Here is a 27,646-nt window from a genome sequence, read left to right as displayed (position 1 = left end):
ACCATTGACCTATATCTATCAATGTTCTTAGAGTACCATCTGAGGACTGGAAAAGAACTGATGTGATTCCATTCTTCAAAAAAGTAAAAAATTGGATCTAGGAAACTACAAACCAATCAAAGGGTCTTGGAAAAGATAATCAAGCAACACATCTACGAACCTAGAAGAAAGCAAAGTTATAACCAGAAGCCAACACAGGTTTGTCAAAAACAGACCAAGCTAAACAAATAGTTTGTTTTAGTCTTTGATCAAGTGACTAATTTAAGAAACTAGTAAAATTCTGTGGAGATAATATATTTAGATTTCAGCATAGCATTTGACAAAATAGAAATATTTTGTCAAAATATTTCTACTTCTTAGAAATCTAGAAAAATGGGACAGAGAGCATCTCCACCAGATGGGTTTGTAACTGGCTGAAAAATCGTACTCAACATGTAATCCTTAATGGAACTAAATGCACATGAAGAGAGGTGAGAAGTGAGGTACCCCAAGGCTCTGTGTTGGGCCCAGGATTCTTCAATATCTGCATAAATGATTTAGAAGTGGGAATAGAAGAGGAATTCATCAAATTTGCAGAAGACACTAAGCTAGCTGAAATAGCCAATACCCCAGAAGATAGGCGCAAGACCCAAAAGAATCTTGACAAATTGGAACACTGGACCCCTACATAACAAAAAGAAATTCATAGTGGATAAAATATTTTACACCTAAGCAAGAAAAAAACACTTGTTCATCTTCAGACTAGATGAAACTTGCCTCAGTACCAGTAATTTGAGGGATCTTGAAATCCTAGTGGACAATTAGTTAAATATGAACCAAAAGTGTGTGGCAGCTGCCAAAAAAGCCAATGCAATCCTAGGCTGTATTAATAAGAGGAATATAATCAAGTTTACATTAAGTATTTATAAACCCTTATTAAATAAACTTAGTAAACTTGGAATAATAATTATTATTATTATTATTTATTGAACTTATTAGTCGCCCCCTCTCCCCACAGGGACTCGGGGCGACGTACAGAGCAATAATCAAGATAGCACCATATATCGTGCAGAGGAGGTAAAAATAAGTCCATAAATAAGCATACTTACAAAATTTAAAACCCCAAAAATATTAAACTCTAAAAACTTTAAAAAACAAAATTTCCCATTATAAAATGACCTGGGGTGGCAAGATTGTAACGTTATGCCAGGCCGGCTTGACAAAACAGGTAGGTCTTCAGCTTCATACGGAAGGAGCGAAGGTCGGTTGTTGTCCGGATGTCTGGGGGGAGGTCATTCCAAAGGGTAGGGCCCACCACAGAGAAGGCCCTACTCCTGGGCACCGCCCTCTGGCACTCTCTAGAGGACGGCACCCGGAGTAGCCCCTCTCTGTGTGAGCGAATGGGTCGCAGGGATGTATGGGGCAGGACGCGATCCCGCAGGTAACTGGGCCCTGTGCCATGGAGCGCTTTGAAGATGGTAACCAGTACCTTGAAGCGCACCCGGTAGGCCACAGGAAGCCAGTGCAGCTCGCGCAGGATAGGTGTTATATGGGAGAATCTCGATCTCCCCATAATAACCCGCGCGGCTGCATTCTGGACTGCAGTCTCCGGGCGCACCTCAAGGGGAGCCCCATGTAGAGAGCGTTACAGTAGTAATGCATCCAATTTTGGTTATCACAATATAAAAAAGATGTTGGGACACCGGAAATAATGCAAAGAACAAGAGTGATTAAGGGACTGGAGGCGAAAACGTATGAAGAATATTTGCAAGAAATGGGTATGTTTAGTCTAGTGAAAAGGACTAGAGATAGCTTGATAACAAGTGTTCCAGTATTTGAAGGGAGCCATTAAGAAGAGGGATTAACCTATTTTCCAAAGCACCAGAAAGGAACACAAGGAACAATGAATGGAAAGTAATCATGGAGAGAAGCAACCTAAAACTAAGGAGAAATTTCCTAACTGTGAGAGCAATTAATTAGTGGAATACCTTGACTTAAGAAGCTATGGGTGCCCCCTCGCCGGAGGCTTTTAAGAAGAGAATGGATAGCCACTTGTCTGAAATGATATAAGGCCATGATGGCGAACCTATGGCACGAGTGCCACAGGCAGCAAGTGGAGTCATATCTGAGGGCATACAAGGCATTGCCCTGTCAGCTCCAGTGAGTGTACACGTGCTTGCCAGCTGATTTTCAGCCTTCCGGAGGGCGGGGGAGGCCATTTTCACTCTCCCCGGGCTTCAGGAAAGCCTCCGGACCCTGTGGATGGTGAAAAATAGCCCAACTACTGGAAGTCTGGAGGCTTCAGTGCAGCCTGTGTGCATGCGCGGGGGGGATTGTGTGCACATGCGTAGGGGGAGGGCATTGCATTATGGGTGTGGGCACGCACTTGCGGACTATCGCGCGCACGCACACTTTTTTGGCACCCGAGCAGAAAAACATTCGCCATCACTGATACAGGGTCTTGCTGCTCAAGCAAGTGGTTAGACTATAAGATCTCCAAGGTCCTTTCCAAGTCTGCTGTTTTATGTTTTATGTCCTTTTTGACTGTCCCCACATTTGCTTTCTACGAATCATGTTTTATATCTGAGCTCCCCATCTTTTGCACTATTTAATTGATTGTGTTAAGGTTTTTGCTTGGCATTACAGCATGTCCTAGATTGGTCTTCATCCATTCTATATTAGTTTAAATTCCTTCAGATAAGCTGGGCCAGTTAAAAGTTTGAAAGTTTAATAACGAAATTAGAGCCAAATATTCTGGAATCTTAAAGTAAGTTGATCCTAAAAAACACTGCTCTAACAATAAAACTGGAAGAAAATAGGGGCAGACTATTTATAATCTTATGAGATGATGCAATAATCTTATACAATGATGCAATTAAAGCCAGATAAAGTTATATATAATTTGCAAGCATGGATAAATGAAAAGAAACTTCACGTTTTAAACTTCACTACACTTTTCTGAATAGAAAATAAGTACAATGCATAGCCACAAGGTGGAGACATATAACCATAAATATTTAAATAAGTAAAAATATAATAAATTACAGTAATTCTAAACATTCAGTTTTTCTAGAACTATTTTCAGTTATAATATCTGGAAAATATATACATTCTAATACAATATTCTTTCTCAGATAAAAATGAAAATCCATTTATTTTGTTCTCTCAATTAGTTCATTTGCTCAAATGCATTTTAGGATCCTTTGTTTGAAAGGTCTTGAATTTTGAATTAAATGTTACTTTTATTTGTTTAATGCAAAATAATTATAAAAAGTCTATATGCTTACATCTAGTATCCAAATGAATTATGGGACTGAAAATTATTTAAAGATAATGAAATTAATAATATAATGAATAATGATAATTTGGCAAAAACTGGATTATTCATACGGAGACCATACGCTACTAGCCCAGGAAGCAAAGATTGGAAGGCAGGATGCTAATTGGCCAGCTACAAACGTTGTCTTTCCTATGCGAATCATTACTATGGATTTGCTTGCCAGTTATACTCCTCCGTCCGGCAACTAAAGATGATCAAGCCAAACATGCAGTATTTTCGGGGACTTTCCTCGCGAATTACATTACCAATATGCCAAGAGGAGGGCAGGAGGCGCATTATGTGAGACCAATATGCCAAGGGGATCGGGACTGGGAAGCCCTCCTCTTCCCTTCTTCCTCCTAATTATTGAAGTACGCGCTCTTTTACCTAAGGAAAGTCCCTGCAATAGGGATAATGCCAGAGCGAGCCAGGGAATACAGAAACTCCAGTATGCAGAGGAGAAGTCACGTCTTCTCCGCAATCCTCGGCGCCGCATCCCCGCATGCCAACAAAAGCTGCGGGACTGGGTGAGTTCCCGTTCTCCCCTCCACTTTTTCGCACGCGGGCGCCAACAAATTCGTTAGTCGCTGGCGTCGAATGCCTCTCGTCACAATGGAAAAAGGGGAGGGGCGGAGGAAGTGCAATGAAGCATGGCGCAGAATTGTTCGGATGAATTGGCGGGCGGCTTCGCGTAGTATGGAGCGTTCGCCTGCGACTCTTGCGCAACTGAAATCCATTCTCTATATCCTCGTGTCGGCGACCTAAAAAGGCTAGTTGGCATATTGACCATAACCTCGCTCTGTGTTTAAAGAACCGCTACTTTGAGCACACACAACTTAATAGTTTTTTGCTTTTTGCCGCACACTTAGAACGTTCTGTATGTTTGTGTAGATTAATAAATTCTGTCTCTGCTAATCGTGATTTAGCTACGAATCAGTGTCACTTTTAGCAAGAAAAGCCACAAAAGCGCAGATTTCCGTGGCGGGGGAGATTTACTGTGTCTTTAAATGAATTGAAGCGGTCTGGGATTGATAGATTAACTTTTTGCTAATAGTTAACAAAATGTTCGTGAGAAACACACCACAGTAGTAATGAGAGACCCTGACATCAACTGGGAGACAAACCCTGCATCAAGTGAGGGATGTAACAGACTCCTTACTAACAAAGTTGCTGACAACTTCGTAATCCAAAAGATAAAGGGGGGAACTAGAAGGACAGCTATACTGGACCTAATTATTGCTAACAGAGAAGAAATGATAGAGGGGGTTGAGGTTGCAAGACCATTGGGGGAGGCTGACGTGTTGGAATTCAATATAATGCAGACACAAGAACTAGAACATAATCAAACCAGTGTCTTAGACTTTAAAAGAACTGTTTGGGAAGGAGTCTGTGGGTGGTAATATTAAAGGAAAAAACAACCCACTAAAAACAATTATTAAAGCGCAGTGCAGCATAGTACCTCTGAAAAAGAAAAATAAGAACTCTAAGAATAAACCAGCATGATAGCATAGAGCAGTGATGGCGAACCTATGGCACGCGTGCCACAGGTGGCACACAGAGCCATTTGTCAGGGAACGCAAGGCGCTGCCCTGTTAGCTGGCCATTGTGCATGCGCGCGCTGGCCAGCTCACCCTTTTTTAAAGCCATTTTTTGCCCTCCCAGACTCCAGAGCCTTTATAGAAGCCTGGGGAGGGCGAAAAGAGCCTCCCCCCACCTGAAGGCCCTCCAGATGCTTCATGAGCTTCCCTGAAGCCTCCGGAGCGCAAAAAAACGCCCCTACGGGCAAACCGGAAGTTCAGAAACGGACTTACGGTTTGCTCGGAGGGTCGTTTTGACTGCTCCGGAGGCTTCAGGGGAGCATCCTGAAGGTCCCTCAAGCCTTCGGAGCACTCAAAACGACCCTCCGAACAAACCGGAAGTCACTTCCGGTTTGCTCGGAGGTTCGTTTTGACTGCTCTGGATGCTTCAGGGAAGCGTCCTGAAGGTACTCAAGCCTCCGGAGGGCTTCCGGGGGGGCGGGGGGGGGCTTTTTCTGCCCTCCCCAGGCTCCAAAAAGCCTCTGGAGCCTGGGGAGGCAAAAAAAGCATGCAAAAAATGGGGGGGGAGCGTCTGTAGTGCGCACATGCGCACTGGGGGGATCGTGCATTGTATTAGAGGTGCGGCACGCCCACACACTACCCCCCTGCGCTCCCCCCACTTATGATACGCGAGCATAGAGAATGCTATGAAAGACAAAAAGGATAAGTATAAAAAATGGAAAGGACACATGAAGCAGAATCCCAGCATGTAGCCCAAATCTGCAAAGATGAAGTGCGGAAACCTAAGACTCAGAATGCACTAAGGCTCGCAACAAATGTCCAAAATATTTTTTTGAAGTTTATTTCACCATATAAAAAGACAAGGAAACAATTAGTCCACTAATGGGAGACAATGGTAAGAAAGTGACAGGCAGCAGAAAAAAAGCAGAGCTGCTTAATTCTTATTTGCATCTGTCTTTACGCAAAAAAAAAAAAAAATAGTCCAACCAACCCGAAACAACTGTAAAAGACAAACTAGGAATACTAATTAAATTAAGCAATAAAATGGTAATAGAACGCCTGTCCATTCTAAACAAATTCAAATCATCAGGTTGTGATGGATTACATCCCAGAGTTCTTAAGGAGCTGGCAGTCATGATCTCAGAACCATTGCAATGTTTTCCCCCTTTGTGGAGTTGGGGTGAGTGTGACCTGCACATGATGCATTCAGCCCACAGGCCACCAGTTTGACACCTCTGTTTTAAGTGGTCTTACTCTCACTTATCAATGAAATAGTTTTTTTGAGCAATATGCAGTTAGTCCTTTAAGGTAGTTCCAACAGTTCATTTAGTGACCATTTGACCATGGCACTGGAAAAAGTTAAATAAAAAGTTACTTAAGATTTTTTTCACATTATGACTGTTGCAGCATCCTCATGATCAAAATTCAGAACCTGGCAGCTGACTTATACTTATGACAGTTGCAGTGTCCTGGGTCATCTGATCACCTGTTGTGACCTGACAAGCAAAATCAAAGGGGAAGGAAGATTCATTTAACATTCTTGTTATTAACTTAACACTGCAGAAATTCACTTAACTGTTGCAAGAGAAGTTGTAAAAGGAGGCAAAATTCACTTAACAACTTAGCAACAAAAAAAATAGGCTCAGTTGTGGTTGTAAGTTGAGGACTGCCTGTATTTTAACTAAAGACTGATGAAACATGGTTGTAGAACTGATTATATTTGTATCTAATAGACAAGCAGAGAACAATATCTTCCTAGATAAATTTTCTTTGATGGCTCTAGGCCCCTCTATATACATACTGAATTGACTCCATTTCCTTTTCTAGATCTTCCAATTATTAAATATTATCTGATTTTTGAGCATCATTGGTATTTTAAAAATTGCTACTAAAGCTTGGAACTAATTAGGACAATATAAGTCTTTAATGTGATATAGTGCTGAATAGACACTGCAGAAATTCCATAGTGCAATTTAATTGATAACTTTTATATCAACTAGAGCAGTGGTTCTCAACCTGTGGATCGGGACCCCTTTAGGGGTCAAACAACCCTTTCACAGGGATCGCCTAAGACCATCGGAAAACACATATTTTCAAAAAAATATGGAAAACATAAAATAATTTTATGGTTGGGGGTCACCACAACATGAGGAACTGTATTAAAGGGTCACGGTATTAGAAAGGTTGAGACCCACTGAACTAGAGCTTCCAAATCATTTTCAAAAGTAGTTTTATATAAAACACAGTGTCCTATATGTGTATACATGCATAATTCTGTATTTATTTATCTTGTCATGTTTAAACATAACATATGTTTATATTAGAGGTACAGACCCTTTGAGCTGTATGCAATTTAATTTCATTTTAATATATGCTGATTAGTATCTATTCAAAGCAGTGGTAGGTTCCGGATCCCGGTGCAACGGGTACAGTGCAACGAAGCCGGCGTCCACCATATGCACGTGCGCAGCGCACGCATGCGTACTTACCTCCTGCGATGCTCCAGCTGCTCGGCGGAGCATGGCGCAAGCGATGTATACTCTGTGCGCAGACACCCCAATCAGCTCAAATACAGGTGAGGGCAGGTGGACCCTCCGGATTCACCGTACCGGAACAGTACCTGGTACTCCCAGCAGGCACCGGTACACCTGTACCAGTGCGTAGCAGTTGTATCCCACCACTGATTCAAAGTGACAATAAAGTGTTCTGTTCTATTCTATTCTAATCTAATTGTGCTTTATATTGTAGGAAGTTAGCACCCCCCCTTTCCTAGAAAAATGAAATATCCTAGGAAATATTGAAAAGGCAGAAAATTATATTTTCCTGGATAAGAAATGGAGAAACATGTTTTTAGGCAGGAAACAGACTCACTCTTAATAGCCCCCACTTTCCTTAATGGCCCATTAAAATGCCCAAGCCCACCTGTTCTACATAATAACGAGTTCTCCCCTTCAGCTCCAGGGTGATGGGATGAAGGCATGATAGTATTAGCCTTCCACAGAAACTCACTCCATGGCATCTGGAAACTCAAACTTGGCCCCATGGGAGTCTGACAACCAATCATAATACATTTCTTACCACAGGAACAGGAAACAGAGAGGTGAGGCCAAATAGAGAGTATAAAACCAGGAATTTTCAGCCCTTCTGCCTCTTTCTTCTTCTTCACCCAACATTGAAGCATGTGATCACCCTTTCTGTTTAGGACTCAAGCCATGTGGTTCTGTCCACTATTAAACCATCTTTCCAAGCAGCGTCCATGTTTCCAGTGTCTTTTCCCCCCACTTGGAGCTGAACTCAGAAGGACATTGCTTCCAACAATATAAAACTACTAATCTAAAAAGATACTCTAGACTATTATGACTAGGCTATGTGTGCCCATTCCTTCCAACACCAGTTATACTGTCTTACTGTGGCCAGAAACTCTTTCGGAAGAATACCAGTGACATGTTTATAATTCAACAGAATCACTCAAGGCCCCCCTGCCAATTTAAGCAAGCAGGCACCTATATTGGACAACAGCAATATATGAAGATGCTGAAAATGGGTAATTTTAGTGGCAACCAGACTATCACTGACTGCATGGGTCATTGTTTCAGAGCTATTTCCTTACCAGAGTTCTCAATGAAAGAAAGAAATTCTAATGTACTGCCTTCACCAGAAAAAATGGCATATATTCAGAAATGTATAAACTTTGAAAATAACCCATGTTGAATTGGGTAGCAGTCAAACATCAGCAGGGAAATGTTTTATGACATTTTATAATGTGTCATAAACAGCTTGATGATATTTTATGTCATAAAATGTTTTATAAAATTTGCCAAGTTTCAATGCATGGGAGTCATGGATTTTGGAGGCATTCTGATAGCCCATTTGAGATATCTTAGTTCAAACATCATTGTCCTAATATGCGCAATTAAAGATTATGGTAACAAAAATAGAAAAAATCACAATGTGCTTTATTGATTATACAAATAATTTTTATTGTACAAATCATATTATTAGCAATCAGTGCAACAGCTTATGTTCAGGAGTTGTGGGTGATCCATCGCTGGGGGTTTTCAAGAAAAGATTGGACAGCCATTTGTCTATGACGGTATAAGTTTTGCGTTGGACGGGTATTGGACTAGAAGATCTCTAAGGTCCCTTCCAGTCCTATGAGTCTATGCTTTTATAATTCTTATATACTTAGGAAAATGGAAATCTTAGAACATCCACTAGTTTTTATTTAAAACCCGTACACAGGTCAGGGAGCCACAAATTTGCAAAGGATTGAGACAAAACTGCATATTGTCCTTGTCCTATTACAAATAGTATTTGAGATATAAGTGGCTACTTAATAGCTGTTTGAAGTTATGATAGACACGCACACCCTCTAAGCTACTGATGATCTTCTTTCAAAGTTATAGTGGCCTTATGCCTGACTGATCACAGGAACACTGCAATGCTCCACCCCCTTCCCTATCCCACCCTGCTGGGTCCCTACAGGCCTTGGGCCTACTTCTCACCCTTACCATCACATACTTACCTTTTATAGATCTCTGGATCTCATGTTGCGGAAGGCCACTCATTCCTGGCTGCCTTCCAGAAGTGACCACCACTTTGAGCATGCCGAAATTCCTTGTAGAAATGGTAGCTGCTTCCAAGCTTTCTGCCCAGATCATCTGGCAGTCAGGAGACTGCAGGCCTCTCCTGCCTCTTGCTAAACTTTGGGGAAACTAGCCCCTTGCATATGTTAATAATTTGGGTTTTCATGAACCGGAATGATGCAAGAACAAATCAAAATGAAATCCAAATATACTGTGTAAAGGAAACTTTATTCTCAAGACCAAAAGACACTCTTCTGAAGGGTAGTCTACAGAGAAGATGGGTGCAGGGACCTGGCTTTATAGGGAACTTGTCCTTTGTGTGAATTTGGGTTGTGGTTTATGCATGTGTTAGTTTTAACTGATCCTTCCTATGCAATTTGGGATGCTTTGAGTGTTGATAAATTGCTTTTGCCCTCAGAAATGCAAACTCTATATCTGGTGTCTCCCCCACTCTGAGGGAATTCCTGTCTCCCATGGAGCCAATGAGGTGCCAAAGGGGGGTGGGGATGGAAGGGCATGTAGGAGGCCTTTTAAGCTTCTAATACATACAAAGGAAGCAGCTCCCAGATTACCTTCCTAAAAATGTTCTCTTGCTTTACCTGTTCCCTCCCTCAGAAACCCAGATTTTTTTCAATGAAGAAAATAGAAAAAAAGATGGGAGGTGCATATTTTTTGGATCTTTCTCGCTCCCTTCCCAATTAGGTGCTCACCTACCTTGCCTTCCAGTCTCAATCCCCTTTAAGTCCCTTTTAACCACCTCATTTCTTAAATTTACTGCATGCCTAAAAAGAGAATGACAAAATCTAAGTTGCTTACAATGATGAGTAGCTTGCAGACCAAAGATAGAGGAAATTAAGTAAAGGATTTTAATTTTTTTAAAAAAGTGGAGAGATAGAGCATGAAGGAAGCAAAAGAAATCCTTATGCAAGTTGTTTGTGTGGACAGGAAAATACTCTACAAAGCTATGGGAAGCATATCACATACATGTATGGAGATTCTCAGTCATCCTGGTCATGGTTGCCCCAAAAATGTTTTTTTCAAAAGGCAACTTGGTTTGACTTCTCATTCAAGAAGCTTCTTCAGCTCTGACCAAATTGTGAGGGATGGAAGGATTTATATTCCTTGCAGTCATCTGCTCATTAGCATTCTTTCTGAGAGTCATTGAGGCCACTTGAAGTTTTATCTGTGCCCTCAGAGTCACCTGAAAAATGCAAATGCCTTCTTTGGAACTGCTGAAAGGATTGTAGTATAAACAGGATATAGATGGTGGCGTAAGATGGTGGCATATCCCTACCCTCTTTTGAGAGAGGGCTGTTCAATCTTAATGTAGATTGCCTCTTTCACTCTTCTTTCAGACCACTGGTCCTCTCTATCCAGACATATGTGCAGTAAACAATTGTGACAGAAGCTTGGCCCTAAAGGGTGTCAGATATGCAACAAAAAGCTGTCCAAAGTTTTACAAGCTTTTTTTCTCCTTGTCTAACTCCTTTTAGGATCCAGTTTTTGCTGCTGTTGTTTGATACATGTACAATTGATACAGCTATGCAGGCTGGAGAATTCTGGGAGTTGAAATCCACAAGTCTTAAAGTTGCCAAGTTTAGGGACCTCTGGCCTAGCAAGAGATTGCCTGACTACCAGCTGATCAAGACGGAGGCCAGCCCATAAGCATTGCCTCTGTAAAATGCCACCAGTGAATAGATCACTGAGCTTCCTCCCTGCTGTTTCAAAGCATTGGGACTTCTCACAGTCAAGCTTCTAAGTTTCTTTGGAAGCCTCTGTGACACTGAACATAGCACTGAGCTCTTACTGAGCTGGGCACTCCCCCCTGCTATCCTGTTTTTGGCTTTGCAAAGCTTTTTGCTATTTGTTTGCTTCTTTTTCGGATCCAGCTGGGTAGTGGGGGCTCCAGGACCTCTCCAACCTCTGTGCTCTGCTTGATAACCTGCTTGCTCATTTAATGACTGTATCAGGGAGAGCAGGGGGTGGGGGTCATTAAGCAAGACTGTTTCACTTAAACTGTTTCAAACCCTATTATGGTAATAGGTGAGGATTACCTGTATTTATTTAACCAATATATGAATATATACTGAGGGAAGATGAATTGGAAATTAACAAAATTGTCATAAACCTACATTATGGTGATGACACTGCTCAGCTAAATGTTTGTTAGATTTTTATCACACCTTGATTACTTTATAAGTAATCCAAGGTGGCAAATATACATATGACTCCTTCTTCATCTTATTTTTCTCCACAATAACAACTCCTCTGTGAGATGGGTTGGGCTGAGAAAAAAAACAACTGGCCCAAAGTCACCAAGATAGCTTTCATGCCTAAAGTGGGACAATTTCACCATCTCCTGATTTCTGGGCCAGTACCTTAAGCACTATACCAAATTGGCTGTCCAAATGATATGCAAATTCTAGAAATAAAAGTCAAGGAACCAATGACATTTGCAAGCCATGACAGTCATTAAATTAGGTAATTAGATGCTCAACTCAATTAATGACCCCCATCCCTACTTTTGATGTTAAATGGAATGGACTATAAAGTGGAGCATAGAATGCCTCAAGGTGCCTCTAAGGGCTTTTCATCCCATGGTCAGCTTCCTGCCCCTCAGAATACCCAAAGGCCCCGACCCTACTTCCCCCCACACATCAGGTCTTAATAGGTATTAGGTCTGCTACCACCTGACTAGTCCCCACAGCATCCTACCCCCATCACTAGTCACACACTTATCTTTAGAAAAGCTCCAGAACTCACATTGGGGAAGGAGGACAAACTGCTTCACCCCTTGACATCCTTGAGCTATATGACATTGTCCTTGAAATAGAAACCATTTTTGGAGCAGTTACAATTCATTGGGGCCCACTGGGGTGGAATGAGGGAAAATAAATGGAGGGATCACTGCAGTGTCCCTGCATTCAGTTATAAAAACAAAGACCACAGAGGTACTGCAGCAGGTGTAACTTCAAAACTGGGTCATAGGTAGGTTTGGAGGGGGATCTGTTGTAACTTGGAATAGTCGCTATGCAACCAGTTTCAAGTTCAAGATATGTCATAGTCTAGCACAGTGTTTGCGATCCTTTTCGGCACCAAGTACTGAATCTTCTAGTTTCTGGCATGCACATGCCAGGTCTTCATGCGTCCATGTGCACCAGAAACCAGAAGACCAGGTGGCCAGTGTGCATGTGTGTGCCTGAAACCAGAAGATCAGCTGCCCCACACAAGCATATGTATTGAGCGGCTGCTCTTCCGGTTTCCTGCACTGCATGAGGACCAGCTGGCCGACGTACCACAACCCGGAAGAGCAACGGGTGATGGCTTGCATGCCATTTCAAGCACCCATGCCATAGGTTGTCCATCATAGGTCTAGGACTTGATTGAAGGCCTTGAAAATCAATCAGATGTTGGGGTGTATCTACCAACGAAGATCAGAATCATGCAGGAAATTATATATATATATATATATATATATATATATATATATATATATATATATATATATATATATATATATATATATATATATATATATATATATATATATATATATATATATATATATATATATATATATATATATATATATATTTATTTATTTATTTATTTATTTATTTATTTATTTATTTATTTATTTATTTATTTATTTATTTATTTATCAGTACAAATACAACACAAATATAAAAGGCAACATTAAAAATAAGAATATGGTTTTCTGCCTGCATGGTCTTCTGTGATGAAGCCGAAGGACAGAAAGAGGGAGTAGTGACCTTCCTCCCATATTTAGGCATACCAGGGGTTGTAACACAAATATATACTTATTTCCCTGGCTCAACTGATAAGGAGGCGATCCTGTGGCTTAGTGGCTAAGGCTCCTGCCTGAGATATATAACAGCACAGGTTCAAATCCCAGTAAGGGTATGGCTAGCTGATGAGAGCTAATTACCTCGAAATAGATCTATACTAGTCTCCCTTTATTTATTTATCAGTACAAATACAACACAAATATAAAAGGCAACATTAAAAATAAGAATATGGTTTTCTGCCTGCATGGTCTTCTGTGATGAAGCCGAAGGACAGAAAGAGGGAGTAGTGACCTTCCTCCCATATTTAGGCATACCAGGGGTTGTAACACAAATATATACTTATTTCCCTGGCTCAACTGATAAGGAGGCGATCCTGTGGCTTAGTGGCTAAGGCTCCTGCCTGAGATATATAACAGCACATGTTCAAATCCCAGTAAGGGTATGGCTAGCTGATGAGAGCTAATTAGCTCGAAATAGATCTATACTAGTCTCCCTTTATTTATTTATCAGTACAAATACAACACACACACACACACACACACACACACACACACACACATATATATATATATATATATATATATATATATATATATATAATGTGAATCAGAAAGAGAGCTGAGAAAATATCTACAGACCCCTCACATCCTGGACATAATCTATTTCAACTTCTCCCCTTAGGATGCCGCTATAGAGCATTACATGCCAAAACAACCAGACATAAAGATAGTTTTCCCCCCATGCCATCACTCTGCTGAAAAAATTCTCATAGTACTGTCTCATTTCTCATCTTTTCTCACCTTCAAATCTTTCCTGCTATCTTCTCCTATTGATTTCTTATGACTATCAATTGTTGTTTGTAACTTATAATTAATAATTGTAACAATGATTAAGAGTTATGACTTATTACTTGCTGTTTATTTGTACACTATGACGTTATAGACTGGAAACAAATTCCTTGTGTGTCTGATCACACTTGGTCAATAAAGAATTCTATTCTATCCCATCCTATCCTATTCTACCCAAATATAGATGTAGAATAGACAAATGTTGTGATAATAAAAAGTCATTTGTGTAAAATGAAAAGTTTCTTCACTTACAGAGCAAAAGAGCACTGCATATACTTTCATTATGTGTTCATGTTCCATTGTCACTTAGCAACTGAGAATCTTTGTATGTATGAAGCTTCATTCCTTTGCTGGGTTGCCATTTCTTTTTCTTTCTTTTTTTTTTATTTCAGCTACAGAAAGAAGCACTACATCGCTACTTTTTTTTTTTCAAACGATCACTTCGTAGTTGAGCCTGGTTTCCCTTTTTAATGAAAGTTATTAAATCAAGTTAAAAAGTAACCATGGCTTCTCAAGTCACTGCAAGACATTTTCACCCTTATTCATACTTAAACCCAGTTGATTCACTTCACAAGATGCATTTAAACCAACACAAAGATCTGTTGAAGAGAATGCATATGCCTTTTGTACGGGGACCTGAAGACAGGCATTTTTTTGCCAGTTTCCAAGAAAAGGATAGTAATGCTTTTCTAAAATTAAATCCTTTCCTTCCTCCTGAAGATGAAAGCTATCTTTTAGCACCACATCGGGATGATGTGCCAATAATCAACACTTCTACAGGATTTGTGAGCCCAGGTGGTAAAGTTGACCGACAAATCTTAGATAACAAAGCCTATGAACCCCTGCGAGATGGCAAAGATACACAATCTTCACAGCAGGGATCTGTATTTTGCAGAAGAAGCCAAGCTGGTGATAGAAGCTCTTTACTGTTGAAAGAAATAAATCAGAACCAACGGTGGAATTCTAGAGCAGTACCTGACATTTCTCTGAGATCAAGACTTGGAGGTAAATATCATTGCCACTACAACTGCCACTGTCTGTATGTGTGTGTATTTTTTTTCTGTTCAATTATGTTAATTCTCAGAATTGCTTGAACAAGTCCCAGCAGTTTTCTTGACACAATATTTCAAAATTGAGTTTGTATTTGCCTCCTTCCTGGGACTGAGAGAAAGTAACTGGTCCAAGGTCACCAGCTGCCTTTATGCCCAAGACAGGACAGAAACCCACAGTCTCCCAGTTTCTAGCCAATTCTTCCACAACATTGGTTTCATGGAAACCAGCAAGCTGAGATTGCAATCAAGAACTGAAAGAACATGTGGGTGGGGCTTGATGTTGCGAAGACAGAACATGTAATCTTGGGGCTCCAGGATTGCTGTCGATATCTCTGTCGCTGGACTGTCCTTTTTGGATCTAAACAGTTCTGAAGGAACGGTGATAGAGAAGAGCATGTCCTGCTGATCTCAGGGACATTGCAAAGTCCAATGATTGATCCAGGAGAAAGCTCTTTTTGCCGGCTTCAAGAGAAGCAGTCAAAATGGCTGCAGAAGGTTGGGACAGTCCCCTGAAACGGAAGCAGAACAGAAAAGACAGTGTGTTGAAATGGTGAGAAAAATCCTTATTATTAGAGAAGAGAAAACCCAAAAGACTTAGAGTTAAAATAAAATTGAAGATAGAAGGAAGTAAGCGGCAAATTAACCCTGGTTTAAAACTGTCGTGTTATCTTTTTCACTTTAATTTTGTTTGTTTTCTATGGATGGACTTTTTACAAATGCCTCTTACTTTTAAATTGGACTTCCTCTATACTTTTTCATTTTTTTGTATTTGTGGATTAAAAGTTTCTTTCCTTTCAAGGCTTGGCTGGATCATAACAATTTTTTTCTTCTCTTCCGGAGTTTGGAGCTTAGAAAAAGAGGCAAAAACAGAGGGAAATGATGTAGCACTGCCATCGAGAGGCTAGAGGTTTGGCAACATCTGATAATACAAAGCTATTGGCTTTGTTTACTGAAAAGGTCAGTGGAAAACATCTTGTTTATACAGGTGTTTCTTTGAAGGAAAGAGAAAGCTTTTACTTGAAAAACTTTACTGAATTTGTTTGAAACCTAGCAAAAGCCTTGGATGTTTTAGTGGCAGTGTTTACAACCTGGAAAATATGAAGAAGAAAAGGGACTAACATTGCAAAGAATTATGCTAGAAATTCAAAAAGTCTTAATAATCACAGAGAGAATTGAAAAGAGACTTGAAATTTTAAATCAAAATACAGAAAGTATGGAGGGAAGAGTTGAGAATACTTATAAAAAATGATAAATTTGAGGACAGAGTTCAAAAAACCACAGACACATATGAAAGTTTTAAGAAAATCGTTGACACTGACAGCAAATCAAGAGTGGAGGGAAATTATAAGTGCGAAATACAGAAAGGAGAGATCGATGAACTGGAACTCTATCTCAGATGTCAAAATATAGAGGAAGAAAGGGGAGAAAATTTGGCAGAAACAATGAAAGTAATTTTGGCAGAAGCACCAGCGATAACAAAAGTCAAGCTGATGAAAGGAACAGATAGAGGGTTTCGAATCTTTATAAGATATGCAATGAATAACAAGTTGTCAAGAGAAGTCCACATAAGACTTATCAAGAAAACACTTAGAATACAGATTCTACAAATAGCAAGAGATTTTGGACTGCACTATTTCTGGAAGGATACAGGATGATGAAATGAAATGTCACAATAAAATTTAATTAAATGTAGTTAAATTTTGAGTACTATGTATAAGACAAAGAAATAATAGCTATAGTCCAGTGATGGCGAACCTATGGCACACGTGCCACAGGTGGCACGCGGAGCCATTTGTCAGGGCACACGAGGCGGTGCCCTGTCAGCTGGCCAGCGCGTAGCTGAATTCACCCTTTTTTTGAAGCCATTTTTCGCCCTCCCCAGGCTCCAGAGGCTTTATAGGAGCCTGGGGAGGGTGAAAAGAGCCTCCCCGCCCCTGCCCCCGGAGGCCTTCCAGAGGCTTCATGACTTCCGGTTTGCTTGGAGGGTTGTTTTGAGCCCTCCAAAGGTGTCAGGGAGGCCTCCGGACGGTCCCTGAAGCCTTCGGAACGCTTAAAACGACCCTCCGAGCAAACCAGAAGTGACTGTCCGGAGGCTTCCATGATGCCTCCGGAGGGCGTCCGGGGGCGCAGGGGAGACTGTTTTCGCCCTCCCCAGGCTCCTATAAAACCTCTGGAGCCTAGGGAGGGCGAAAAAAGCATGTAAAAAGCGGGGGAGCGCCTGTACTGTGCGCATGCGCACTGGGGGTTCACACATTGCATTATGGGTGCAGCATGCCCGCACACGAGCCCCCTGCGCTCCCCCCACTTATGGCACGCGAGCAAAAAAAGGTTCGCCATCGCTGCTATAGTCTAATAAATGATTAATAATGATAATAAAACATTTATATATACTAGATTGATAATATGAAATTTTATACAAACTAAGTGAGGATGGTGGAGATGATGTTGAAAAACCTTTTTATAAAAGATAAATAATTCTATATAGAATAGAATATAAAGATGTAATATCATTAGATGATTTCAGGATGATGTAATTAAATGCCATAATATAAATTTATTTCAAATTTAATATGTTTCATATAAAAAGGATATAATAATAGCTATGCTTAATGGATGTTTAACAATTATAACAATTTGTATACATGTATATTAGATTGATGATACTAATAATGGAAAAAGCATGGAATTGAAAATTATTAGAGAATGTTATCAATGCTAAAATAATAGAATGATTTAGAATATAAGAAATTCTTTATTATTGGACATATTGAACATGATATAATGAATCATAATATAAATGGATACATATTAAGAATGCCTTGTTTAAAATGGAGAAATGTTGTAGCCTCGAATGAGGAGACGGAGACGGAATACAAGTCAACGTATTTATTCAACAAGAACTGACAGGAACACCAAACTAGTCATCTGACAGCTATTTATACCAGGAGCTGTCAGACGACGAACCAATTGGAACAAGGGATTTCTCCCGCCGGCTGGCCGGCGCGCCTGGGCCAATCAGAGGGGGCCTCCTCTCGACTGCCCTCTGCTGGCCAGGCTCGCCGGTATACAACACCCCTTTCCCCTGGATTGCGCAGGCGTAATCGTCTAAGTACAACGGACGCCTGCGCACGCGCTGGGAGCGTCTCAGTGAAGATGGCGCCCCACCAGAGGAGGAAGGAGTGTCGGCTCCGCTCTTGTGGCGAACAGGCCTGGCAGCGTCCTGGATGGGTCTCCCTTCCGGTAATGCACCGACGGGCGATGGTAAGTTAGCCAGCGCACCGGGAGGGGCTGTTGCGAGGTCGGAGCTAGCGGCGTGTGGACGGTCGAGCCGGCAGGCGTCGTCGTTAGGGCCTGGTTGATTTTCTGCAGTTGTGCTGGGTTCAGGTCCCTCTGGTCGCCGATGCAACTGGCTTATGTGCCGCCGCCAATGTCTCCCATCATCGAGGAGGACCCTGTAAGAACAGGGCCCCATGATGTCAGTCACTCTGCCAGGTAGCCACTTGGGCTCGCCGGTGTAATTGCGAGCAAATACCCCCTCACCCACCAGAAAAGACCTGGGGGGGGGGAGGAACGACAGGGGAGAAAGGGTGGTAAAGGGGGTGGAAACGGTCGAGAAGGGAACGGAGACGTCTTCCTAACAATAGCTCTGCGGGGCTTTTGCCCGTGGCGGGGCAAGGGGTGGAGTGCTGGGAACGGAGGTAGGTGGAGATGCGGGACGGCCAGGGAAGGGCGGCCATACGGGCCAGAGCTTCCTTAGCTGAACGCACCGCGCGTTCGGCAAGGCCGTTGCCATCAGGGTGATAGGGGGCAACTGGGCCCCATGAAATCGACGTGGAGCCGGCTCCATGGGCCCATAGGGAGTTCCCACTCCCTGGGAGGGGAAGAAGGTGGCGCAGAGCGCACCTGCTGGCAAGGGGGACAGCGTTGGACGAAGGCGGCGATATCCGCGTCCATGGACGGCCACCAGACATAGCCGCGGCCGAGGCTCTTCATGCGGACTATGCCGGGGTGGCCATCATGGAGGCGAGACAGGACAGCTGGCCGCAAGGAAGATGGGACAACCACGCGGTTTCCCCAAAGGAGGCAATCCTGCATCACGGACAGCTCCAGGCGGCGGCGGAAGAAGGGGGAGAGTTGGGGGTCAGTGGAGGCCGCGGTCCAGCCCCGAGTGACAGCGGCCATGGCGCGGTGAATGATGGGGTCAGTGCGGGAGGCCTGTGCGATGTTCGAAATGGACATCGGTAGGCTGAGGTTGGCCAGGAGGCAAATAGAATGGACAGGGGCTGGATCAGTGACGGGAAGAGGCAGAGGGCAACGGCTCAACGCATCAGCGTGAGCAATGTGGCCACCAGGCTTGTAGGATAGGGTGTAGGAGTAGGAAGACAGGAATTCTGCCCAACGGGACATGCGTGGGGAAAGAATGGGGGGAGTGGGACGGTCCCCCGCGATAATGCCCAGCAAGGGTTTGTGGTCGGTGACCAGGGAGAAGGGGCGGCCGTAGAGGTAGTAATGAAAACGTTTTACTCCCGCAATGGCAGCAAGGGCCTCCTTATCCAGCTGGCTGTAATTGCGCTCAGTTCTGGATAAGGTGCGGGAGTAAAAGGCTATGGGCGCTTCAGAGCCATCAGGGTAGGAATGGCTAAGAACAGCCCCGACGCCAAAGGGGGAAGCGTCGCAAGCCAGGGTAAGAGGGAAACACTCGTCATACTGGGCGAGGACTGGGGGGGCAGTGAGCGAGCGCTTGACAGCCGCGAGCGCATGCGCCTCGCGGCTGGTCCAGACCCAGGGAGAGGAAGAGTCTAGCAGGCGGTGCAGGGGTTCGGCCAGGGAGGCTTTGTGGGGAATAAAGGAGGAATAGAAATTTAGGAGGCCAAGGAAGGCTTGGAGCTCCACTTTGTTGGAAGGGGTGGGGGCGGAGAGAATGGCTTCGACTTTAGAGGAATCAGGGTGGATGCCGTCGGCATCGATCAGGAAGCCAAGGAAAGTGACAGAGGGCACGCCGAGTTGGCACTTAGAGGGTTTGAGGTGCAGGCCGGCGGCACGGAACTGTCGCAGGACCAAGCGCAGAATTTTGATGAGTTCTAATTGATTGGGGGCAGCAATTAGAACATCATCAAAATAGGGTGTGACCCCGGGGATGCCATGGAGCAAACGCTCCATGAGCCCCTGAAAAATGCCCGGGGCCATGCTTACGCCAAACTGGAGGCGGCGGCATTTGAATGCGCCGCGGTGAGTAACGATCGTCTGCGCAAGCGCAGTGGAGTCGTCGACAGGCAGTTGCTGGTACGCCTGCGCGAGGTCCAGCTTAGCAAAGATGCGACCCTGGCCCAGAGTGTGCAGGACGTGCTGCACAACGGGCACAGGGTAGGGGTGTGATTGGAGGGCCTTGTTGAGAGTGGATTTGAAGTCCGCGCAGATCCTAATAGATCCGTCGGACTTCAAAGGCACTACTATGGGCGTCTCCCAGGGGGAGAAATCGACGGGTTCCAATACGCACTGACTAATTAGTTTGTCCAGCTCCGCGTCGACTTTTGCTTTTAAAGCAAAGGGAAGCCGGCGGGCCTTTAGGCGGATGGGCGGAACGGAGGGGTCGAGGTTCAGGGAGATAGGAGAGCCCGTGTAGCAGCCTAAGGAGGGAGCGAACACATCAGAGAATTCGGAAAGGAGGGAGGAGATAGAAGGAGGGGAAGCAGGAGGGAGGGGGGAAAGAGAGTGAACCCCAGCAATAGACAAGCCCAGGGCCTTAAACCAATCCAGCCCTAGGAGGGAGGCGAGGGGGTTTTTTACAATCAGTAAGGGAAGTTTTGCCTTGCGAGAGCCAAAAGAAATATGAAAGGGTCGACAGCCCATCAGGTCGATGACATTTCCCTGGTAATCGCGCAGCCGGCAGTCAGGGGGCTTCAGATGGTGGGGCCTGACCCAGGGCAGTAAAGAGCGAAGGGTGGCCCATGACATTACGGATCGGGCCGACCCTGTGTCCACCTCCATAGGGCAGGGAACCCCCTCAATAGAGATTTGGAGGTGCAGCTTACCCCGGCCCTCCAAAGTTGAGGAGGCCGAGTCTACAAGCCACTCAGGGAAGGCTACAGCTGGGTCCCCCACGGAGAGGGAGTGCTGACGGCGGGAAGTCATGGAAGCCGGCTGACGGGGCGGAGGAGGCTGAGGTAGCGGGCTGCGGCGATCCTGAGGCGCGGAACAGCAGACGGCAGCGAGGTGGCCCTTCCGGCTGCATTGGTGGCAGAGGGCTTGCCGGAACCTGCATTGGGAGCATTGGTGGCGGCCGCCACAACTGAGGCACTGGCGTCCATCCCTGGTGGAAAGGGTCTGGAGGCGGTCGGCGGTCTGGTCGACCTCAGTGCGGAAAGAGGCAGCAGTAGATGGAGCGTAGGATGAGGAAGGCGCCGCGTAGGGAGAAGGCGGCAGGTAGGCAGCATGTGGGTGCTGGGTGAGGTGGCTGAAATCTGGGGTGGATTGATCAGCCATTTCGTACGCCCTGGCATCATCGACCGCTATTTTCAAGGTTAACTCAGGTCTAGCCAGGATGCGGCGGTGGAGTTTAACGTCCCGTAGACCGTAGATTAACTGCTCCAGCAGCGCGTCTTCCAGGTCGCTGAATTCACACAAACTTGCCTCAGCGCGGAGAGCGGCAACGTATTGGGCAATGGTTTGGCCCTCTTTTTGAATGCACCGGCGGAAATATTGCCGCCGGGCAAAACGGGATGGCGCGGGCTCGTAATGGTGCTTGAGGCGAGCCAGGAGTTCGTCCCAGGGCAGCGAATGGGCAGGATCAGGAGCAGCGAGAGCCCTTGCGGTGGCGAACATCTCTGCCCCGCAGTAATTAAGGAAGATGCCGCGCTTTCGTTCTTGGGAGAGGCTGACGAGATCATGGGCTATGAGGAAGCACTCGAATCTCTCTAGAAAAGCTTCCCAAGCCTCAGCCTCTGGCCGGAATGGCAAAAAGGCAGCGTGAGATGCCATTGGAGGCACGGTGTAGGGTTCCACGTCGCCCGTCCTCGTCGCCAGTGTTGTAGCCTCGAATGAGGAGACAGAGACGGAATACAAGTCAACGTATTTATTCAACAAGAACTGACAGGAACACCAAACTAGTCGTCTGACAGCTATTTATACCAGGAGCTGTCAGACGACGAACCAATTGGAACAAGGGATTTCTCCCGCCGGCTGGCCGGCGCGCCTGGGCCAATCAGAGGGGGCCTCCTCTCGACTGCCCTCTGCTGGCCAGGCTCGCCGGTATACAACAAGAAACACTAGTGATAATCAAACAAATGAAGTACTATAATAATAATGTATACAAAGATATTTGATTGACAATATGCGAATTTTGATAAAGCTCAAGTGATGACAATGGAAAGGACGCAGAAAGACCTTGTAATCAATCGACACACTATGCAGTTGAAGAGATTTTTATGTTAGATGTTTTGTGTGTTTGTGTTTGTTTGGAAAAAAAAACAAAGAACATGTAGAGAGTTCAATCAATTGTTCTATGTGGGAATCCAAATTGAAGTATGCATTTCAAAATGTGTGATCAGACTTTGCTTGACTTGATCTAGCAAAGGGATCTTGATCTAGCAAAACCTATCTTGTAAGAAATGTTCACAAAATCGTTTCGTTTACAAAATCTTAAGATTTTTTTCCCTTAACATTTAGCTGAAATCAGCATTTCTGTTATATCCAGGGATGAAAAACAATAGGCACTGTCTCTCTTTTTGTTACATTCTTTCAGATATTGTAGAGTTTTGTTTTTGTATTTTACTTCAGGTTTTTTTTTTTTTTTGATATTGTAGAATTTTATCGTATCTATTTATATATTACTAACATTCTTGTTGTCATAATATTAACTGGGCAAAATACATAATTGTACAACAATTTTTAAACCAAAATTTTTGAACCAAGGCACCTCAAATGGTCTAACTTACAGAAAGCATCCAAACTCTAAGACCCATGATTCCTAAGGGAATGAAATTTAGGGAAGTTGTGGCTGCATCAGTGCTATTGATTGCTGCTGCACTGTTAGGCTCCTGCTGCACTCTCATGATCTTCACTTTCAACATTCTGTGACAGTTTTTCAGCCAGTCTTGCAATTCATCTCTCTTTCCCCAGCCAATAGCAATGACATATCTATCTGTCTGATGGGATGGAATGGAATGGAATGGGAAGGGAAAGGCCCTTCCTAACTTATGCCGGCCCCCAACCCCCAAGTGCCATTCCTGAATGGCTTGGTAATTTACCTCCTGTGCATTCTTCTTGACCTGCATGCCCTTCCCAATCTACACAGTAGCATACCCCCAGGCACGATTCCCAACCTATTGTGCCCTTCCCCACACTACCCCTCATTGACCGGCTTAGCATTTCTGGCACATACCCATGCATCTTTCCTTCTAACTCATGTAGCACCTCTCACAGAGCCTCATGTACTGTTCCTTATCTATACTCCTGTGTATCCCTTGATTCCTTCTTCACAACAGCCACTTACCTTTTTACTGGCCTTCAACTTGCAAATTCATTCTGACTTTTCCATTGACTTTCTTCCTGTAAGCTTCCTACAAGGTAAATGGGGGAGCTAGCAGAAATTCTACAAAGGGAAGGAAAGAATCAATGACAGAATGATAAGGTGGGAAGGAAGGAAGGTTTCTGATACTCCTTGCCAGCTTCCCACAAGGAAACTCAATGAGGAAACCAGCAAGAAGTCGGAAGTCATTCCCACTGCTTTTTTGCCACTCATGATCAATGACTCCATGAATAATCAATCCTTCTTGACAGACTTGCATTATATCCACATTTATCTAACCTCCTGATTATACTCATATATTTAAGGATGCATGTGCATTTCATTTCATAAATGTCTTTGTATTTATTGCTACCAAACTTTATAATTTATAGATAATTTATTTAATCTATCAAAAGCAATCTTATATTTGATTTCTGCCTCCTGATGCAGGGGTTAACAAACTATAGCCCATAGGGTAATTCTATGCTGCCATCTGTTTTTATATGCCCCTTGAGCTGATTGGATGACCCCACAGCAGATCACCAGGCCCAAGCCTCTGCAACTCTCCCAAAGAGAGGGCTGAGTCAAGAAATGGATACAAGGCAACTTTGCTGTTGTAGACTTTACATGACTTCCTTGCTAGCAGGCTGGCTCTGTCCAATGGCAGTCACATTTGACTTACACTCCTGCTAGCCATGCCCATGAAGGCAAAGAAAGGTCAGAATCTGGCTCTTTACAGAGAAAATTTCCTAATGGTGATGTCCCCTTTTTTCACTTTCACTTTCTTATATGTATATTCTTTTGGGGATTTGGATGATATGTTGTTATTTTGCTAGATTACTTTCTCTGTTGTATTCTATTTGTTCTTCCGTGGAATTGTTTGCAATTGTAATTTTATTATTTCTGTTTCCAAGAACTTTCATTCATCATAGCCTCATTCTGCTGTGGATTTTATCCTATCATTGTGTTATTAAGTTTATTTAACCCTTAGGTAGTCATTTAGTTATAGCCAGCTTTGGTTTCTTTAGTATCATTACATAGGTTAACGAGTCTAGTTAGCATATGTTTGTTTAGTTTCCATGGGAGTGAAACAACAAATATCTTGATTGTTGTTGTTGTTGTTTGTTGTTGTTGTCTTTTTCAGCCAAAACTTTATTCTCTCTGCTTTTCAAATAACCATACTCATATTTGAGAGTGTTTCTTTCTCTCTCCCCTCAAATATTTAGAGAGGAGACTGCCTCAAGATCTTTTCAAAGTGGAGGGTATATTCAGGAGACTGCCTCAAGATCTTTTCAAAGTGGAGGATATATTCAGTATCTCTTATTTCAGGTTTTTATTCTTGTTCACTAAGATTAGTTTTAGTTTCAGGGATTCTGTCCTTTATAAAAAGTTACTTCTATCAACTTCTATTTATTTGATCTTAGTGAAAATATGGCCACTCACTGCTTCAATTCTTTGCCTTTTTTTCTTTCAAGTATCACTATAAATAAGGTGACCAACTTTTTTGCAATGAAAAGGAGGACAAAACACGTTCTATTGTCCAAAATGCTAAAGTGACCAACTTTTTTACAATGAAAAGGAGGACAAATAAATTGGAAAAAATATATCGTAAATAAAAGAAATATTTTATTCATTGCAACAATAATACACTAAAATATGATATCTGCATAATAAAAACATTTGCAACATTTTATATTGTAATTATGCTTACATGCCTGTTAATTATTATTTAAATGAGTACTTTTCCATTGAATTAATATTTTTTGTCAGTGTATCATCTTCTAACAATATATTGGAAATATCTGAACAAGAAATATCCTTCATATTGAATTTTACAGCAAGTGCTCGATTTCTCACTTGTCGAAAAATCATTGGCAATTGAAAAAAAACTCTTTCAACTGCTGCATTAGTTCCAGGGTAGCACAACGTAAATTGAACAAGTATAAATAAATGTTTACATGGAATATGTTCATTTTTGAAATGGCTGAAAATATCCACCCATCTTTTATCAATTTCAACATGTTGATTTTCCCATTGTATTAATTTTTCAGAATTTAAATATACATTCAGTCTTCTAATTTCTTCAAAGAGACAATTGTCATCTATTTTAATGTCTAGCATTTCTTTAGATAAAAATTCAACACAAGATTCAATATCTGTTCAATATACTTGCGATGAAGTAAAAAAACATCATTAAAAACTGTTTAATAAAACGTGAATTGTACTTACCTCTGTATAATTGAATATTCACTGAGAAAGAAATAATTACCGTGAGTCATTCAATTGCCGACGTGCCGTGAGTCTACTGCATGCGTATGTGCCGTGTTGTGTTTCGGTAAGAAGTAAACAAACCCACTTGCATGCGGCGCTCTCTCTCAAGGTCTCCCATTCGGAGCGCATGCGTCTCATAATCGCGTCTTATACTGCACTATACCGAGTCTTGACGAATTGTCATGTCAAATACAAATACGTCACATAACGCGCAACAGATTAGTCTTCAAATATCGAAAAGGAGGACATGTAGGAGGACACTTTTCAAGGGAGGACAGAACTTACAAAAGAAGGACTGTCCTCCCTAAAGGAGGACGGTTGGTCACCTTACTATAAGCATCTATTTTCTGCAAATGGATGCCTTGTTTCTTTCAAGTATGAATGCAAACATGCCACAAGACTTTAGGTCATGATTGCAAATCACATCCATTCAGCCTCACCTCTTCCTTAATGCAAAGGTCAGGAACCTACAATCTATAGACTACATTTGACTCTTCATCCTAAAACACCTGGCCTGTAGTCCCAAAAAGAAATACCCTATCTTTTCTATCTTTCCTACAGAGATCCCAAGAAAGAATTTCAATTTGTAATTCTATCTCAGCCCAGTGTAGGATTACACTATTATAATGTAACAATTTCAGTGATGTTATAAGCCAATATATAAATGTGTTTATAACATAGCTCCAAATACTGAGGTTTTTTCTCTTCCTTATATAAATCATTTCTTTCTTCAAACACAAGAAGCTCCCTGAGAGTCTGTAAAGCCAATTTTACTCTTTGCTCTATTCTGATTTATTTATTTATTTGATTGATTGATTGATTGACAGAAGGGGAGAGAATGACCCCCATCCACTCATGGATATGGCTACTGGCACCTCTGCAGAAGAGGCTGCTGTTGTGTTCATGTAACATCAATAGAAAGCTTACATTTATTCACATTCTTTCTCAATTTAGCCATGTGTTGATTTAGGACTTGTTAGGGATGTCTCTTAACATCCTTGTCAAAACTCCTGACTTTTCCTATCTATTGCTCTGAGTTTTCTTACATTTTTCATAGCCTTATTCAGTAAAAAGCTGTAAATCAGTGTCCCACAATTCTCAAGCTATATCCCTTGCATTCAGCAACTCTTTTTACTCTGTATAACTGAGCAATAGTTTTTCAAAATAAGCAATTCTCCAGCTATTTCCTTTTCTTTCTCTTCTTTAATTCTGTTGTCAGTAGCTTGGTACAATATATGAATCCACTACTGAACCAGCCAACTGTAATTACTTATCTTCTGACTTTTCTGTCATTAAAATAATAATGTATAAATGTTATACATGGCATATTGTGATTGTCACTAATATAAATTTCATTTTTGTATTCAGCTGTAATCTCAGTGCTATGAATATTACTTAGTGAAAAATGTGTAACTTTTTTTTTTCCAGGATGGACAAGTCCAGTAAAAGTCATACCAAATCCACCTAAAGCCAAAGAAAATTTTATACCTCATACATTTGTATTTCATGTGGACACAGATGTTCAGGTAAATTTATTTACTACTGCTGCTTCAAATCAATAACATACATTCTAATGAGACAAAGAAATTATTCAGCCACTAGCCCCATCCCATCTTCAGACATAATGGCCCTATATATTGTTCTTGTTAAAATATCACTCACCCAATGCTTCAATTTCATATGATTAATCTGATGATCACATTGTACATCTTCTAGAAAGAGCACTCACTTTGTGGCT

At 42.4% G+C, this 27,646-nt stretch overlaps 2 protein-coding genes across 3 annotated transcripts in view; one reads left to right on the top strand and one right to left on the bottom strand.

Moving 5' to 3' along the window:
• Positions 1–4,055, bottom strand: part of ZPBP (zona pellucida binding protein) — a 65,698-nt gene extending 61,643 nt beyond the window's left edge. Inside the window, exon 1 of one of the 2 annotated variants that reach the window (XM_081931906.1) lies at positions 3,686–4,055. In XM_081931906.1, the coding sequence (XP_081788032.1) occupies positions 3,686–3,794 (109 nt within the window). In that variant the 5' untranslated portion in view covers positions 3,795–4,055. The remainder of the gene's footprint in view (positions 1–3,685) is intronic. The other variant, XM_081931905.1, reaches the window with a different exon arrangement.
• A 10,455-nt stretch (positions 4,056–14,510) lies between these two features.
• The window catches only part of SPMIP7 (sperm microtubule inner protein 7), a 51,889-nt gene continuing 38,753 nt past the window's right edge, over positions 14,511–27,646 (top strand). Inside the window, exons 1-2 of the mRNA XM_081931902.1 lie at positions 14,511–15,084; positions 27,337–27,434. Coding sequence (XP_081788028.1) covers positions 14,583–15,084; positions 27,337–27,434 — 600 coding nt within the window. The 5' untranslated portion in view covers positions 14,511–14,582. The remainder of the gene's footprint in view (positions 15,085–27,336; positions 27,435–27,646) is intronic.

Source organism: Natrix helvetica (genome assembly GCF_964273705.1).
Source record: "Natrix helvetica genome assembly, chromosome: Z".
Lineage (NCBI taxonomy): Eukaryota > Metazoa > Chordata > Lepidosauria > Squamata > Natricidae > Natrix > Natrix helvetica.
Note: the sequence above shows the minus strand (reverse complement) of the source record. Positions and strands in the feature narration are given on the sequence as shown.